The sequence below is a fragment of the Dryobates pubescens genome, chromosome 33 (assembly GCF_014839835.1).
Source record: "Dryobates pubescens isolate bDryPub1 chromosome 33, bDryPub1.pri, whole genome shotgun sequence".
Classification (NCBI taxonomy): domain Eukaryota; kingdom Metazoa; phylum Chordata; class Aves; order Piciformes; family Picidae; genus Dryobates; species Dryobates pubescens.
The window spans coordinates 2,201,962-2,217,667 of record NC_071644.1 but is presented as its reverse complement, the minus strand read 5'-3'; the positions used below and the strand labels follow the sequence as shown (position 1 = coordinate 2,217,667).

Below are 15,706 nucleotides of genomic sequence, written 5' to 3'. Positions count from 1 at the left end.
CGATCCCCCTTTTCGACCCCCCCAACTTCTGAACCCCCCTTTCCTGACCCCCCCTTCTCAAGTCGCTCCTTGGCACCCCCCCGTCCTAACTCCCCCTTTTAACCCCCCCTTTGCAGTTGATCCTTCTGACCCCCCCTTTTCTGACCCCCCCTTTCTCAAGTCGCTCCTTGGCACCCCCCCTTCCTACCCCTCTCTTTTAACCTCCCCCTTTGCAGCCGATCCCTTTGCCCCCCCCCCCTTTTCCCGATCCCCTTTTCGACCCCCCAACTTCTGAACCCCCCTTTCCTGACCCCCCCTTCTCAAGTCGCTCCTTGGCACCCCCCCGTCCTAACTCCCCCTTTTAACCCTCCCTTTGCAGTTGATCCTTCTGACCCCCCCTTTTCTGAACCCCCCTTTCCTGACCCCCCCTTCTCAAGTCGCTCCTTGGCACCCCCCTTCCTAACCCCCTCTCTTTAACCTCCCCCTTTGCAGTTGACCCTTTTGACTCCCCCTTTCCCGATCCCCCTCTCGACCCCCCCACTTTTCACCCCCTCCCCTTTTGACTCCCCCTTTCCTGACCCCCCCCTTTCCCCCCTCCCTTTTCGCCGACCCCTTTCCCCAGCCCCCCCCCTTCCCCCATCAACCTTCCGTCGCCGGGGGGGGGCCGCTTCCCCCCTCACCCCCAGGCCTTTGTGTGTGGCGGGGGGGCCCGGCCGCAGCCCCGCCGGTGTGTGACGGCCGGGCCCGCCCCGCGGCAGGCGCCATGCCCCGGAGGAAGGCGGCGGGGCCGCCCTGGGAACCGGGCCCGGGGAACGGGGCGGCGGCGGCGGCGAGGAGGCGGCCGGGCCCGGCGGCGGGAGGAGGGAGGAGGAGGCCGCGGCCGGAGCGCGGAGCGGGAGGAGGAGGCGGCAGCAGCGGCGGCAGCAGCGATGAGGAGGCGCCCCGGGAGCGGAGGCCGCGGGACGGCAGCCCCGGCGGGAGGAGGCCCGGGAGGCCCGGGGGGGCCGCGGCCGGAGGGGCCGCAGGAGGAGCGGCGAGGGGCCAGAGCGTCGTGATCTGCGAGCCCGAGCACAGCAAGGAGCGCATCGTGAGCGGCCACCCCCTTCGGCTCCCCCCTTGCACCCCCACAGCCGAGCCCCTCGGCACCCCCACCGCTGGAGCCGCCCTTGGCATCCCCTCCTTCCGCGCTCCCCCACCCAACACCTTCTGCAGTCCCCTCCTTGCGTTCGCCCCTTTCCACCCCCCCTTCACAGCCCCCCTTTTGCACCCCCACGTTGAATCCCCTTTGCACCCCCTTTTGCCCCCCCATGTTGAACCCCTTTTGCACCCCCCTTTGCACTCCCTTTTGCACCCCCACATTGAACCCTTTTTGCACCTCTCCCTTGCACCCCCACGTTGAATCCCTTTTGTACCCCTCACTTGCACCCCACATTGAACCCCCACCTTGAACCCCTTTTGCACCCCTCCCTTACACCCCACATTGAACCCCCACCTTGAACCCCTTTTGTACCCCTCACTTGGCACCCCACATTGAACCCCCACCTTGAATCCCTTTTGTACCCCTCACTTGCACCCCACATTGAACCCCCACCTTGAACACCTTTTGCACCCTTCCCTTGCACCCCACTTTGCACCCCCACATTGAACGCCTTTTGCACCCCCACATTAAACGCCTTTTGCACCCCCACATTGAACCCCTTTTGCACCCCCACCTCTGCAGCCTCCCTTTGCATCCCCCCTTTTCCCACTCCCCCACTGAACACCCTTTGCAAGCTCCTCCTTGCATCCCCAGATTTGAACCCCCTTTACAGCCCCACAGTGAACCCCTTTGCACCCCTCCCCTTCTGCTCTCCCCTATTGAACACCCTTTGCACCCCCCCCCTTTGCATCCCCATGTTTGAACCCTTTTTGCACCCCCACCCCTTTGCACCCCCACACTGAACCCTCTTTTCACCCTCTGCTTTGCACCCTCCCTTTGCACCCCCCTAACTGGTCCTGCTTGACACCCCTCCAGTGCATCCCCAAATGTATTCTCCATTGCACCCCAAGTGCAGCTCACCTTGCACCCCACCTAACACCCCAGTACACCCCCACACTGTACCCCCAGCCCTGCCCCCCCTTTATTGCTTTCTCCAGTGCACCCCTAAAGGCACCACCTCCTTTCACCCCCATACTGCACCCCCTCCTGTTACAGCCCCCAAGGTGCTCCCCAGAATTGCCTCCCTCACTGACCCCCCACGTTGCACACCCCCAGTGCTCCCCCATATCACCCCTTAGTGCCCCCCCTTGAGCCTCTTCCTGTCCTCATCAGTTGGATGAGGTGGTGCTGAAAAATGGGCTGCAGGTCCTGGATGTCCCCCACAGCCCCTGTACCCCTGATGTCCCCCATGTCCCCAGTGTCCCCCACATCCCTGATGTGCCTCATGTCCTCCACATCCCCCACATCCCTCATGTCCCCTATGTCCCCAGTAACCTCCTACATCCCCCATGCCCCTGCCCCCTGATGGCCTCCACACCCCCAGTGTCCCTCATGTCCCCCATGCCCCTGGTTTTGCCCTCATCCCTACTGTCCTCCATGTCCCCCACATCCCTGATGTCCCCCATGTCCCTGATTAGATCCCCTACATCCCCTGTCCCCCCCACACCCCTGATGTCCTGCACACCCTGTGGCACACGTCCCCTACATCCTCAGTGTTCTCCATGGCCTCTGTGTCCCCCCATGTCCCTCAGGTCTCCCTGTCCCCAGTGTCCCTAATGTCCTCTATGTTCCCAGTGTCCCCCCACATCCCTGATGTCCCTCACATCCCCCATGCCCCACCATGACTCCCTGCTGTCTCCTCTCTCCAACGTCCCCTGGTGTCCCCTACATGCCTAATGCCAGCCTTGTGATCTCATGTACATGTACCCATGTCCCCCTCATGTCCCCCACAGAATGTCCCCCACATCCCAAATGTCCCCCATGTCACAAGTGTCCCCCACATTCCCCATGCCCTCGATGATGTCCTCAGCCCCACATCCCCAATGTCCCCTGAAGTCCCTGCTATCCCCCATGTCCCCCCTACCAGGTCCCAGATGTCCCCTGTGCCTCCCCATGCTCGCTCATGTCCCCCCTGTCCCCATGTCACTGGTGTCCCCTACATTCCTAATGTCAGCCACATGATCTCATGACATCCATGTCCCCTCATATCCCCCATGTCATGAGTGTCCCCCACATTCCCCATGCCCTTGATGATGTTCTCAATCCCCACATCCCCAATGTCCCCTGAAGTCCATGTCCCCCCTACAAGGTGCCAGATGTCCCCAGTGCCTCCCCATGCTCTGTGTCCCCCCTTGTCCCCATGTCCCTCTCATGTCCCCCATGTCACGAGTGTCACCCCCATTCCCCATGCCCTTGATGATGACCTCATGTCCCCAATCCCCAGTGTCCCCAAGCTCCTGAAGTCCCTGCTATCCCCCTTGTTCCCCTACCAGGTCCCAGTGCCTCCCCATGCTCTGTGTCCCCCCCTGTCCCCATGTCCCTGATGTTCCCTCTCCTTGCAGAAGCTGGAGGGCTCCAGGGCCCGGGGGCAGCTCCTCATCTTCGGGGCCACCAACTGGGACCTGATTGGCCGCAAAGAAGTGCCTAAGCAGCAAGGTGAGGGCCTGGGCCTCTGCTCATTAACCGTTTGGGGGCTTAATGATTAATAATCAGCGTTGCTAATTGTTATTAATTAACGTGAGGAGGAGTTCCAGTTGCATCTCCACCTGGGCCCCGGCTCAGGGGGTGCTGGGCCCTTCTGCAAAGCAAACTGAAGCATCCTGCTTCCCCTTTATGCCTTTAATTAGTGTTTGCTGCTTCTTGAGGCATTGATACTTAATTAATCTTAGGAATTAATGACTGTGGAGAGGAGCTAAGAGTTGCACAGCACAGTCTCAGCCAGAATTGAGGCTGTGCTGGGTCTCCTAAAGAGCAAAAGAAACCTGCTGCTGCTGCTGCTGGGGTTTTCTTTGGTGCCTTGATATTTCATTCCCTTTCTCTGCTTATTTTTCATGCATTAATAATTAACTAGTTCTTAATAATTAATAATTTGGGAGTTGCAAGGAGGGGGGGTTGAGAGCTGCACGTCGTCCTCTGAGGCAGAACTTGGGGGGCACCTGGCCTCCTGCAAGGCCAAACAAGCACACTGCTTCTCCTTTGTGCCTCTGTGTTGTGTCAGGGTTTCTGCTGATTTTTATGCATTGATATTTAATGAATATTTTTATTAATTAGTATTTTTGAGGGTGGTTTTCCCCCCGCCCCCCCTTTTATTCTGCAGTGGCCACAACTTGGGGGGTTGGCATTTGGGGTACATTGGAAAGCAGAATAAGCACAGTGTTGGGGTTTGGTTTTTATATAGCTTTCTGTTCCATTCATATTTTTCTCTGCTTGTTTTTTTTTTATGTATTAGTATCTGATAATTATTTTTATTAATTAATAATTTAGAGTCTGAGGGCTTTTTTTTTTAACCTTGGTATCATCTCCTCCAGCCCTTGGGCTGCACCAGAGCACAGCAAATCCCTTTGCAATGAAATGATTTGAATCCTCCCTTTGCAATGAAATGATTTGAATCCATTGGATTTGGCTTAGATTTTTTTTTCCTTTAATTGATATTTAATTAATATTTTCATTAATTTTTCAAGGTTGTTTTGGTTTCTGCTTCCAGTGGCATAATCTGGGCCAAAACTTGGGCTTGCAACCTGAGGTGAAGGTGCCACTGGGTTCTCCTGCAGAGAAAAAGAAACTGTTTATTTCTTTATACCTTTCTATTCCATTAATATTCTTCCTGCTGACTTTAATTCATTAATACTTCATATTCTTTATTAATTAATATTTTTAAGGTTAATTTTTTGCTTACAGTGGCATAATCTGGGCCAAAACTTGGGGTCCCAATCTGGGGTGAAGTTGCTACTGCTTGTCCTGCAAAAGAAACAAACTATTTATTTCTTTAAACCTTTCTATCCCATTAATATTCTTCCTGCTGACTTTAGTTCATTAATACTTCATATTTTTTATTAATTAGTATTTTTAAGGTTATTTCTTTTCTTACAGTGGCACAATCTGGGCCAAAGCTTGGGGTCCCAATCTGGGGTGAAGTTGCCACTGGCTGTCCTGCAGAGCAAAAGAAACTAACTATTTATGTCTTTATACCTTTCAATCCCATTAATATTCTTCCTGCTGACTTTTAATTCATTAGTACTTAATATTTTTAATTAATTAATATTTTTAAGGGTTTTTTTTTTTGCTCACACTGGCACAATCTGGGCCAAAACTTGGGCTCCCAATCTGGGGTGAAGTTGCCACTGGCTATCCTGCAGAGCAAAAGAAACTAACTATTTATGTCTTTATACCTTTCAATCCCATTAATACTCTTCCTGCTGACTTTAATTTATTAAAACTTCATATTTTTTATTAATTAATGTTTTTAAGGTTATTTGTTTGCTTACAGTGGCACAATCTGGGCCAAAACTTGGGCTCCCAATCTGGGGTGAAGTTGCTACTGCTTCTCCTGCAGAGCAAAAGAAACAAACTATTTATTTCTTTAAACCTTTCTATCCCATTAATATTCTTCCTGCTGACTTTAGTTCATTAATACTTAATATTTTTAATTAATTAATATTTTTAAAGGTTATTTTTTTGCTCACACTGGCACAATCTGGGCCAAAACTTTGGGTCCCAACCTGGGGTGAAGGTGCCACTGTTTCTCCTGCAAAAGAAACAAACTATTTATTTCTTTAAACCTTTCTATCCCATTAATATTCTTCCTGCTGACTTTAATTTATTAAAACTTCATATTTTTTATTAATTAATATTTTTAAGGTTATTTTTTTGCTTACAGTGGCACAATCTGGGCCAAAACTTGGGGTCCCAAACTGAAATGGAAGTGCCACCTGTTCACCTGCAGAGCAAAATAAACTGTCTATTTCTTTATACCTTTCAATCCCATTAATATTCTTCCTGCTGACTTTAATTCATTAATGTTTAATACTTTTTATTAATTAATATTTCTTAGGTTACTTTTTCTTCCAGTGGCACAATCTGGGCCAAAACTTGGGGGCCTAAATCTGGGCTGCAGGTGCCCCTGCAGAGCAAGCTAACCATGCTGCTTCTTTTCTCTGCCTTTCTGTGCCCTTCTTTCCTCACCAGCTATTTTTTCATGCATGAATAGTTAATTATGATTTTTAATTAATTAATCATTTGCAGGGGGTTCTTCCCAGATGTGTCATTTGGGATACCCCCACACACACACCTACCCAGCAGATCTTCTTTGCAGTTTCCTTTTTACCTTCCACTTTTTTTCCCTGCTTCTTTGTGTGTTGTTTTTTTCCTGGCTTTAATGTCCTTCATATTTTTTTTTCTCTGCTCATTAATATTTAATTAATAGTTTTATTAACTAATCATTTTGAAGGCTGTTTTTTTCCCCCCTCCCACTTGCATCACCTAGGCCACAATTTGGGCTTGCAGTCTTGGGGGGCGGGGGGAGGTGCTGGCTCTCCTGCAGCCCAGCATAAGCAAGGTGTTTCTTTTTTAATGCCTCCCTGTCCCATTATTTTCTCCTGCTTACTTTTAATGCATTAACACTTAATTACTATTTTTATTAATGACTATGTCCAAGGTTGTGTTTGCTTTACTTTCCACAGCTGCACAATCTGGGCCACAGCTTGGGGCTGCAATCTGCTTTGTGGGTCGTGCTGGTCCCTCTGCAGAGCAAAACAAACAAACAGTTTATTTCTCCCATACCTTTCTATGCCATTAATATCCTCCCTGCTGCTTTTAACTCATTAATATTTAATGACTAGTTTTATTAATTAACAGTTTCAAGGTTCTGGTTGGTTGGTTGGGTTTCTTTTAACAGTGGCCCAATCTGGGCCAAACCCCTCCAGGTCGTAACCTGGTTCTCCTGCTGTGCAAAATAAACACACTCTTTATTCTCTATACCTTCCCATCCCATGACTTTCCCCCCCTCCCCCAACTTGTTTCTAATTCATTAATATTTAATTAGCACTCTTATTAATGAATCATTTTGAGAGCTTCCTCTCCAGCAGTACCATTTGGGCCAGACTTTGGGGATGCACCAAACCTCCCAAGCAAAGCCCTCCGAGACGAAACGTTGGAATCCCTTTTGGTTTTGATCCTTTTTGTTTCCCTGGCTTGCTAGTCTAATTAATTTTCTTGCTTAATTAACATTTTGACTCCTCATTGTTCCAGTTGCCTATCGAAATCTGGGCCAGAACTTGTGGGGACCACACAGGTACGGCTGTCTCTCAGGTATCCAGGTGAGGAGCGTGGTGTCGGGTCCCTGCGCCGCTCACAGCCTCCTCATCACCGCCGAGGGCAAGCTCTGGAGCTGGGGTGAGCTTGGGGGCAAACCCCTACATTCCAAATCCCTCCCCCCCCCAAAAACACAAATCAACCCTTCCAGTTTTGCTGCAAAAAACAATGGTTTTGGGTCAGGTCGCAACGAAAAGGGGCAGTTGGGCCATGGGGACACGAAGCGCGTGGAGGCCCCCAAGCTGATCGAGGTGCTGGGGAGCGAAGCCATCGTGCTGGCAGCTTGTGGGAGGAACCATACCCTGGCACTGACAGGTATTGGGGGGGGTGGGGTGGGGAGGTGTTAGAAACATCTCATTTGGGGGAGGCAAATTGGCTGCAATCAGCTCAGTTTGCCCCTCCCCCCCCAATAGTATCATAGTATCAGTCAGGGTTGGAAGGGACCACAAGGATCATCTAGTTCCAACCCCCCTGCCATGGGCTGGGACACCCCACACTAGATCAGGCTGCCCAGAGCCTCATCCAGCCTGGCTTAAACACCTCCAGGGACGGGGCCCCAACCACCTCCCTGGACAACCCATTCCAGGGCTTCACCACTCTCATGGGGAAGAACTTCCTCCTCACCTCCAACCTGAATCTCCCCACCTCCAGCTTCATTCCATTCGCCCTAGTCCTATCACTCCCTGAGATCCTGAGCAGTCCCTCCCCAGCCTTCTTGTAGCCCCCTGCAGATCCTGGAAGGCCACAATGAGGTCACCTCAGAGCCTTCTCTTCTCCAGACTGAACAGCCCCAGCTCCCTCAGTCTGTCCTCATAGCAGAGCAGCTCCAGCCCTCTGCTCATCCTCGTGGCCCTTCTCTGGACACCTTCCAGCACATCCATATCCTTCTTGTAATAGGGGCTCCAGAACTGGAGGCAGTACTCCAGGTGGGGTCTCCCCAGAGCTGAGCAGAGGGGGAGAATCCCCTCCCTTGCCCTGCTGGCCACACTTCTCTTGCTGCAGCCCAGGCTCTGCTTGGCTTTCTGGGCTGCAAGTGCACTCTGAGAGCTCCTGGTGAGCTTCTCCTCCCCCAGCACCCCCAAGGCTCTCTCCTCAGGGCTGCTTTCCAGCCAGTCCCTGCCCAGCCTGGAGTTGTGCCTGGCATTGCCTCCACCCAGCTGCAGGACCCTGCTGTTGGTCTTGTTGAACCTCCTGGGGTTGGCTTGTGCCCACCCCTCCAGCCTGTCACAGTGCTATGTTCTTGTTTCGGTCGTGCAGAGAGCGGCTCCGTGTTTGCCTTCGGGGAGAACAAAATGGGGCAGCTGGGGCTGGGGAACCAGACGGACGCCGTGCCCAGCCCCACGCAGGTATCACTGCTCCTTCTCAGGGCTTCTGGGGGGGAAAAAACCAGCAATTGGGGGTCCTTTTCTCACTAAAAATACACCTTAGCAGAGCCCAAACCCCTTCAGGACAGCACAACCCCCCCAGGGAGGCTGCCTCCTGTGCAGCTGGGATGCAAATCAATGCACAGAGGAAGTGAAAGCCCCGGGCTGGAAGATTTTGGGGGGTTCCCCCTGGGAAATTCAGGGTGGGGGAGGTTAGCTTTTTTCTCATTTTTTGCCCCATTTTCTCCTGCAGATCATGTACAACGGGCAGCCCATCACCAAACTGGCCTGTGGGGCTGAGTTCAGCATGATCATGGATTGCAAAGGCAACCTCTACTCCTTTGGGTGCCCGGAGTATGGGCAGCTGGGTATGGAGCTGGGTTTGGGCTGATGCGATGCCGTTTTGGAGCTATTGTGGGGTTGGGAGAGGGAAGGGAGGAAGTCTACTGCTTCAGTTGCTCCATCTGGGGGTGGTGATTGCTGAAGATGAGTCAGTAATGTGCCCAGGTGGCCAAAAGACCATCAGCATCCAGGCCTGGGTCAGCAAGAGGGCAGGGATTGTCCCCCTGTACTCAGCACTTCAGTTCTGGGTTCAGTTTTGGCCTTCTCACTCCAAGGACATTGAGGGGCTGGAGCAGGTCCAGAGAAGGGCAGCAAAGCTGGGGAAGGGCCTGGAGAACAGGGCTGGGGAGTAGCAGCTGAGGGACCTGGGGTTATTGAGCCTGAAGGAGGAGGCTGAGGGGAGACCTCCTGGCTCTCTACAACTCCCTGAAAGGAGGCTGGAACCAGGTGCAGGGGTTGGTCTCTTCTCCCAAGGGGCAATTGATAGGATGAGAACAAGTGTCCTCAAGTTGCCCCAGGGGAGGTTTAGGTTGGACATGAGAAGAAACTGTTTCACAGGAGGGGTTCTCAGGCACTGTCCCAGGCTGCCCAGGTAGGTGGTGGAGTCCCCATCCCTGGAGGTGTTTTGAAAGAGGTGTGAATGTGATGCTGAGGGCCCTGGTTTAGTGCAGTGCTTGGCAGGAGTGGTGGGACTTTGAGCTCCAGGTGAGTGGTTGGATTTGATGAGCTCACAGCTGTCTTCCAGCCTCAGCAGCTCTATGATTCTATGATCTGGGCAGCTGGCCCTTGACCACTACAGCAACAAGAGCTGCAACAGGCTGCAGACACTGGAGCAGGTTGCCCAGGGAGGCTGTGGATTCTCCCTCCTTGGAGGTGTTCAAGGCCAGGTTGGATGAGGCCTTGAGCAACTTGAGCTGGTGGAAGGTGTCCCTGAACATGGCAGGAGGGTTGGAACTGGGTGATCCCTTCCAACCCAAACCATTCCCTAATTGTCTCCCTGAGGAGTGTAAGAAACTATAAACCACTTTGCTCCAATATTGTGCCTTCTGTGGGCAGGTTGTGGGTTTGGGGGTAAATGACCTCAGCTGAGGCAGGGGATTGGAACTGGATGAGCTTTAAGATCCCTTCCAACCCAAACCACTCCATAATTGTCTCCCTGAGGAGTGTAAGAAAAGGCAAACCACTTTGCTCCAATATTGTGCCTTTTGTAGGCAGGTTGTGGGTTTGGGGGTTGTGGGGAAGAGGGGTTGGAACTGGATGATCTTTAATCATAGAAGCATGAGGTTGGAAAAGACCTCAAGAGATCAAGTCCAGCCTGTCACCCAACAGAGGAGATCGTCCCCCACCTGGCTCCAGCTTCCTTTGAGGTAGTCACAGAGCTCTGCCCTCAGCCTCCTCTTCTGAACACCAAACAAACTCCAACTCCCTCAGCCACTCCTCCCAGGACTTGTGTTCAAGGCCATCATAGAGTCAACCAGGTTGGAAAAGACCTCAGAGATCATCAAGTCCAACCTATGACCCTAACACCTCCTGACAACTGAACCATGGCGCCAAGTGCCACATCCAGTCCATTTTTGAACACCTCAAGGGATGATGACTCCACCACCTCCCTGGGCAGCACATCCCAATGGCCAATTGCTCTTTCTGGGAAGAACTTTCTCCTCACCTCCAGCCTCAAGCTCCCTTGGGGCAGCTTGAGAGATCCCTTCCAGCCCCAACCCATTCTAGCACTGTCTGCAAACCACAAAGGGGTTGCAAGAGGTGGTGTGGGGCACGGGGGGAGGGTTGGATGGAGTGAGTGTGGAAATTGGAATGGAATGGAATGGAATGGAATAGAATAGAATAGATCATCATGTCCAACCTATCAACCAATCCAACCCACCTAATTAACTAGACCATGGCACCAAGCACCCCATCAAGTCTCCTCCTGAACACCTCCAGTGATGGTGACTCCACCACCTCCCCGGCAGCCCATTCCAAAGGGCAATCACTCTCTCTGTATAGAACTTCCTCCTAACATCCAGCCTAAACCTCCCCTGGGGTTCAGAAGTGTGTGGGGAGTGGGGAGGGGAGGGAGACATACGGGCTCCATTGCCATTTTCCTGTGCCCTCCCCTCCCAGGGCACAACTCGGACGGGAAGTTCATCGCCCGGGCGCAGCGCATCGAGTACGACTGCGAGCTGGTGCCGCGCCGCGTCGCCATCTTCATCGAGAAGACCAAAGACGGCCAGATCCTGCCCGTCCCCAACGTGGTGGTGCGGGACGTGGCCTGCGGCGCCAACCACACGGTACAGCCCCAGCCACACCGTGCGGCCCCAGCCACACAGTACGGCCCCCGCCACACGGTACGGCCCCAGCCACACGGTGCGGCCTCAGCCACACGGTGCGGCCCCCGCCACACGGTGCGGCCCCCGCCACACGGTGCAGCCCCAGCCACACGGTGCAGCCCCAGCCACACGGTGCAGCCCCAGCCAAACGGTGCGGCCCCAGCCACACTGTATGGCCCCAGCCACACGGTGCAGCCTCAACCACACGGTGCGGCCCCCGCCACACGGTGCGGCCCCCGCCACACGGTGCGGCCCCAGCCACTCGGTGCGGCCCCAGCCACACGGTGCGGCCCCAGCCACTCGGTGCGGCCCCAGCCACTCGGTGCGGCCCCAGCCACACGGTGCGGCCCCAGCCACTCAGTGCGGCCCCAGCCACATGGTGCAGCCTCAACCACACGGTGCAGCCCCAACCACACGGTGCGGCCCCAGCCACTCGGTGCGGCCCCAGCCACACGGTGCGGCCCCAGCCACTCGGTGCGGCCCCAGCCACACGGTGCGGCCCCAGCCACTCGGTGCGGCCCCAGCCACACGGTGCGGCCCCAGCCACTCGGTGCGGCCCCAGCCACACGGTGCGGCCCCAGCCACTCGGTGCGGCCCCAGCCACTCGGTGCGGCCCCAGCCACACGGTGCGGCCCCAGCCACTCGGTGCGGCCCCAGCCACACGGTGCGGCCCCAGCCACACTGTACGGCCCCAGCCACACGGTGCGGCCCCAGCCACTCGGTGCGGCCCCAGCCACACGGTGCGGCCCCAGCCACTCGGTGCGGCCCCAGCCACACGGTGCGGCCCCCACCACACGGTGCGGCCCCAGCCACACTGTATGGCCCCAGCCACTCGGTGCGGCCCCAGCCACACTGTACGGCCCCAGCCACACGGTGCAGCCCCCACCACACGGTGCGGCCCCAGCCACTCGGTGCGGCCCCAGCCACACTGTACGGCCCCAGCCACACGGTGCAGCCCCCACCACTCGGTGCGGCCCCAGCCACACTGTACGGCCCCAGCCACACGGTGCAGCCCCCACCACACGGTGCGGCCCCAGCCACACTGTATGGCCCCTGCCACTCGGTGCGGCCCCTGCCACTCGGTGCGGCCCCAGCCACACGGTGCGGCCCCAGCCACATGGTGCAGCCTCAACCACACAGTGCGGCCCCAGCCACTCGGTGCGGCCCCAGCCACACTGTATGGCCCCCGCCACATGGTGCGGCCCCAGCCACACGGTGCGGCCCTGTCTCGCCCTGCCGCCTTCTGCAGCGAGCTGCCAGAAGGCAGAGGAGGGAGGGAGGGTCTGCCCTGGCCAGCTCAAGGGGGAGGAGGAGGAGCAGAGGGCTGGAGCTGCACTACTGTGAGCACAGACTGAGAGAGTTGGGGTTGTGCAGGCTGGAGAAGGTTCCGAGGAGACCTCATTGTGACCTTCCAGGATCTGCAGGGGGCTCCAAGAAAGCTGGGGAGGGACTTCTGAGGGTGTCAGGGAGGGATAGGACTGGGGGGGATGGAGCAAAACTAGAAAGGGGAGATTGAGATTGGCTGTGAGGAAGAAGTTGTTCCCCAGGAGGGTGGTGAGAGCCTGGCACAGGTTGCCCAGGGAGCTGGTGGAAGCCTCCTGCCTGGAGGTGTTTGCAGCCAGGCTGGAGGTGGCTGTGAGCAACCTGCTGCGGTGTGAGGTGTCCCTGCCCATGGCAGGGGGTTGGAGCTGGCTGAGCCTTGAGGTCCCTTCCAACCATGTAGAACTTCTTCCTCACATCCAATCTCAATCTCCCCACTTCTAGTTCTGCTCCATGCCCCCCAGTCCTATCCCTCCCTGACACCCTCAAAAGTCCCTCCCCAGCTTTCTTGGAGCCCCCTGCAGATCCTGGAAGGCCACAATGAGGTCTCCTTGGAGTCTTCTCCAGACTGCCCTGAAAAGAGGCAAAGAGCAGCTCTGCCCTGGTGGGAGAGGGATTTACAGCTGATAAAAAGGCAGTTTATCATCTTGAAGAATAAATAGCTTGAGGAGGACAGCTTGAGACTGGAGATGAGGAAGAAATTCTTCAGAGTGAGGGTGGGGAGAATCTGGCACAGGCTGCCCAGGGAGGCTGTGGCTGTCCCCTCCCTGGTGGTGTTCAAGGCCAGGCTGGATGAGGCCCTGAGCAAGCTGGGCTGGTGGGAGGTGTCCCTGCCCATGGCAGGGGGGTTGGAACTGGCTGAGCCTTGAGGTCCTTTGCAACCCAAACCACTCTGAATCTCTGAATGTGTATTTCCTGATGGGACTCAAGACTGCCTGAGCAGTCCCTCCTCAGCCTTCCTGGAGCCCCCTGCAGATCCTGGAAGGCCACAATGAGGTCACCTCAGAGCCTTCTCCTCTCCAGACTGCGCAGCCCCAACTCTCTCAGGCTGTGCTCACAGCAGCGCAGCTCCAGCCCTCTGCTCCTCCTCGTGGCCCTTCCCTGGACACCTTCCAGCCCCTCCAGCTCCCTCTTGCTACAGAGGCTCCAGAGCTGGAGGCAGTGCTCCAGGGGGGGGGTCTCACCAGAGATTTCTCCCTCCCCAGCTGGTCCTGGACTCTCAGAAGCGTGTCTTCTCCTGGGGCTTCGGCGGCTACGGGCGGCTGGGCCACGCCGAGCAGAAGGACGAGATGGTGCCGCGGCTGGTGAAGCTCTTCGACTTCCCCGGCCGTGGGGCAGCGCAGATCTACGCCGGCTACACCTGCTCCTTCGCCGTCAGCGAGACGGGTGGGCACCCCGGGGGGGCTGGAACCAAACCCCTCCTTCTTCTGGGGGGGTGCTGTGGGGCTGTTTGGCCGTAGCTTGACGGGGGATGTTGGGGTTTGCAGGTGGCTTGTTCTTCTGGGGGGCCACTAACACCTCCCGGGAGTCCACCATGTACCCTAAAGCCGTGCAGGACCTCTGCGGCTGGAAGATCCGCAGCCTGGCCTGTGGGTAAGTCCGAGCTCCCCCCCTCCCTGCCTAAACACCCCAGCTTTCAGGGGGGCTTGGGGGTGCAGCTGCCTGCTGGGCAGTTTGGGAGGGGGCATGGGCTCACCCTGCCCTGTACCTCGCCGCAGGAAGAGCAGCATCATCGTGGCGGCAGATGAGAGCACCATCAGCTGGGGGCCCTCCCCCACCTTTGGGGAGCTGGTAAGAGGGATTTATGGGGGGACCCCCTCCCAACCCCTTGGCACCCTTAAGACCTCCCCTCAGCCAGGGAGGACCAGGTGCTTCTCCACCTCCTCACAGCATTTTCCTCCCCACCCTGTACCTGGCAGGGCTACGGGGACCACAAACCAAAATCCTCAACGGCTGCCCAGGAGGTGAAGACCCTGGATGGGATCTACACAGAGCAGGTGAGTGGGGGAACAATCCCCACCCCCCCCTCAAATAAATACAGCAGCTGAGGCCACACACAACTCATCACACCCATGGGGTGCTGGAGGGAGGGCATGGGGACCCCCCTTGTTTCCCTGTGGTGGCTGAGGCTGTGCCCATGGGACACTGGAAGGACAAGTGGGAATCTCCCCACCCCCTTGTAAATAAAGTCAATGGCTGAGGCCTTACACAACTCAGGGGCTGCTGGTGGGAAGGCTCCTGGGGACACCCCTCCCCAGAAAGTCACAGAATGGGTTGGGTTAGAAGGGACCTTTAGGATCATCCAGTTCCAACTCCCCTGCTATGGGCAGGGACACCTCCCACCAGCACAGCTTGCTCAAGGCCTCCTCCAGCCTGGCCTTGGACACCTCCAGGGAGGGGACAGCCATCCACAGCCTCCCTGGGCAGCCTGTTCCCATAAATACAGTGGCAGAGGTTGTACACAGCTCATCACTGCCATGGGGTGACAGGGGGAGGGCACAGGGCCCCAGACTCCATAGATAACTATGGTGGCTGAGGCCATACAGAGCTCATCACACCCGTGTAAGGGCTGGGGAGACGCTGGAACAAGTTGCCCAGGGAGGTTGTGGTTGCCCCCTGCCTGGAGGTGTCCAAGGCCAGGCTGGAGGAGGCCTTCAGCAGCCTTGGCTGGTGGGAGGTGGCGACAGGAGGCCTGGAGCTGGATTGATCCCTTCCAACCCAACCCACTCCATCAATCTCTGGGGGTGCCCAAACGTGGTCCTGGGTGAAACTGGGAGTGGGGGGGTGAGGGATCACACAGGCAGAGCCTGTCCCTGTGCCTCAGTGTCCCCCCTTGCCCCCCAGGTGGCCATGGGCTACGCTCACTCCCTGGTGATCGCCCGCGACGAGAGCGAGGCGGAGAAGGAGAAGCTGCGCAAGCTGCCCGAGTACAACCCCCGCACCATCTGAGGGGGCCCCCCCCAGGGACCACCCCCAGACCCTGCTTCTCCAAGCCAGCCACCATGTTTTTGTAATCTCCCTCTCCTCCCATTCCCAAAGCCTCAGGGTGTGGGGGAGGTTATTTTCTACACTCCCCCCTACCCCCC

The 15,706-nt window shown here is 56.3% G+C and overlaps 1 protein-coding gene across 1 annotated transcript; it reads left to right on the top strand.

The window, feature by feature from the left end:
- The first annotated feature begins 701 nt into the window (after positions 1-701).
- Positions 702-15,706, top strand: RCC2 (regulator of chromosome condensation 2). Its single transcript, XM_054175782.1, has 12 exons — positions 702-1,066; positions 3,520-3,613; positions 7,205-7,348; positions 7,451-7,582; positions 8,525-8,613; positions 8,885-8,999; positions 11,095-11,261; positions 13,826-14,006; positions 14,108-14,213; positions 14,339-14,411; positions 14,540-14,617; positions 15,465-15,706. Exons 1-12 carry the CDS (start codon positions 743-745, stop codon positions 15,567-15,569), a joined length of 1,608 nt encoding a protein of 535 aa, XP_054031757.1. The 5' UTR covers positions 702-742; the 3' UTR covers positions 15,570-15,706.

Excerpts from the sequence above, each read along its gene's own strand:
- RCC2 (XM_054175782.1), top strand. The coding sequence starts at position 743 with ATGCCCCGGAGGAAGGCGGCGGGGCCGCCCTGGGAACCGGGCCCGGGG. Across the intron at positions 7,583-8,524 it reads CCATACCCTGGCACTGACAG|AGAGCGGCTCCGTGTTTGCC; the intron begins GTATTGGGGGGG and ends TCGGTCGTGCAG. Across the intron at positions 14,618-15,464 it reads ATGGGATCTACACAGAGCAG|GTGGCCATGGGCTACGCTCA; the intron begins GTGAGTGGGGGA and ends CTTGCCCCCCAG.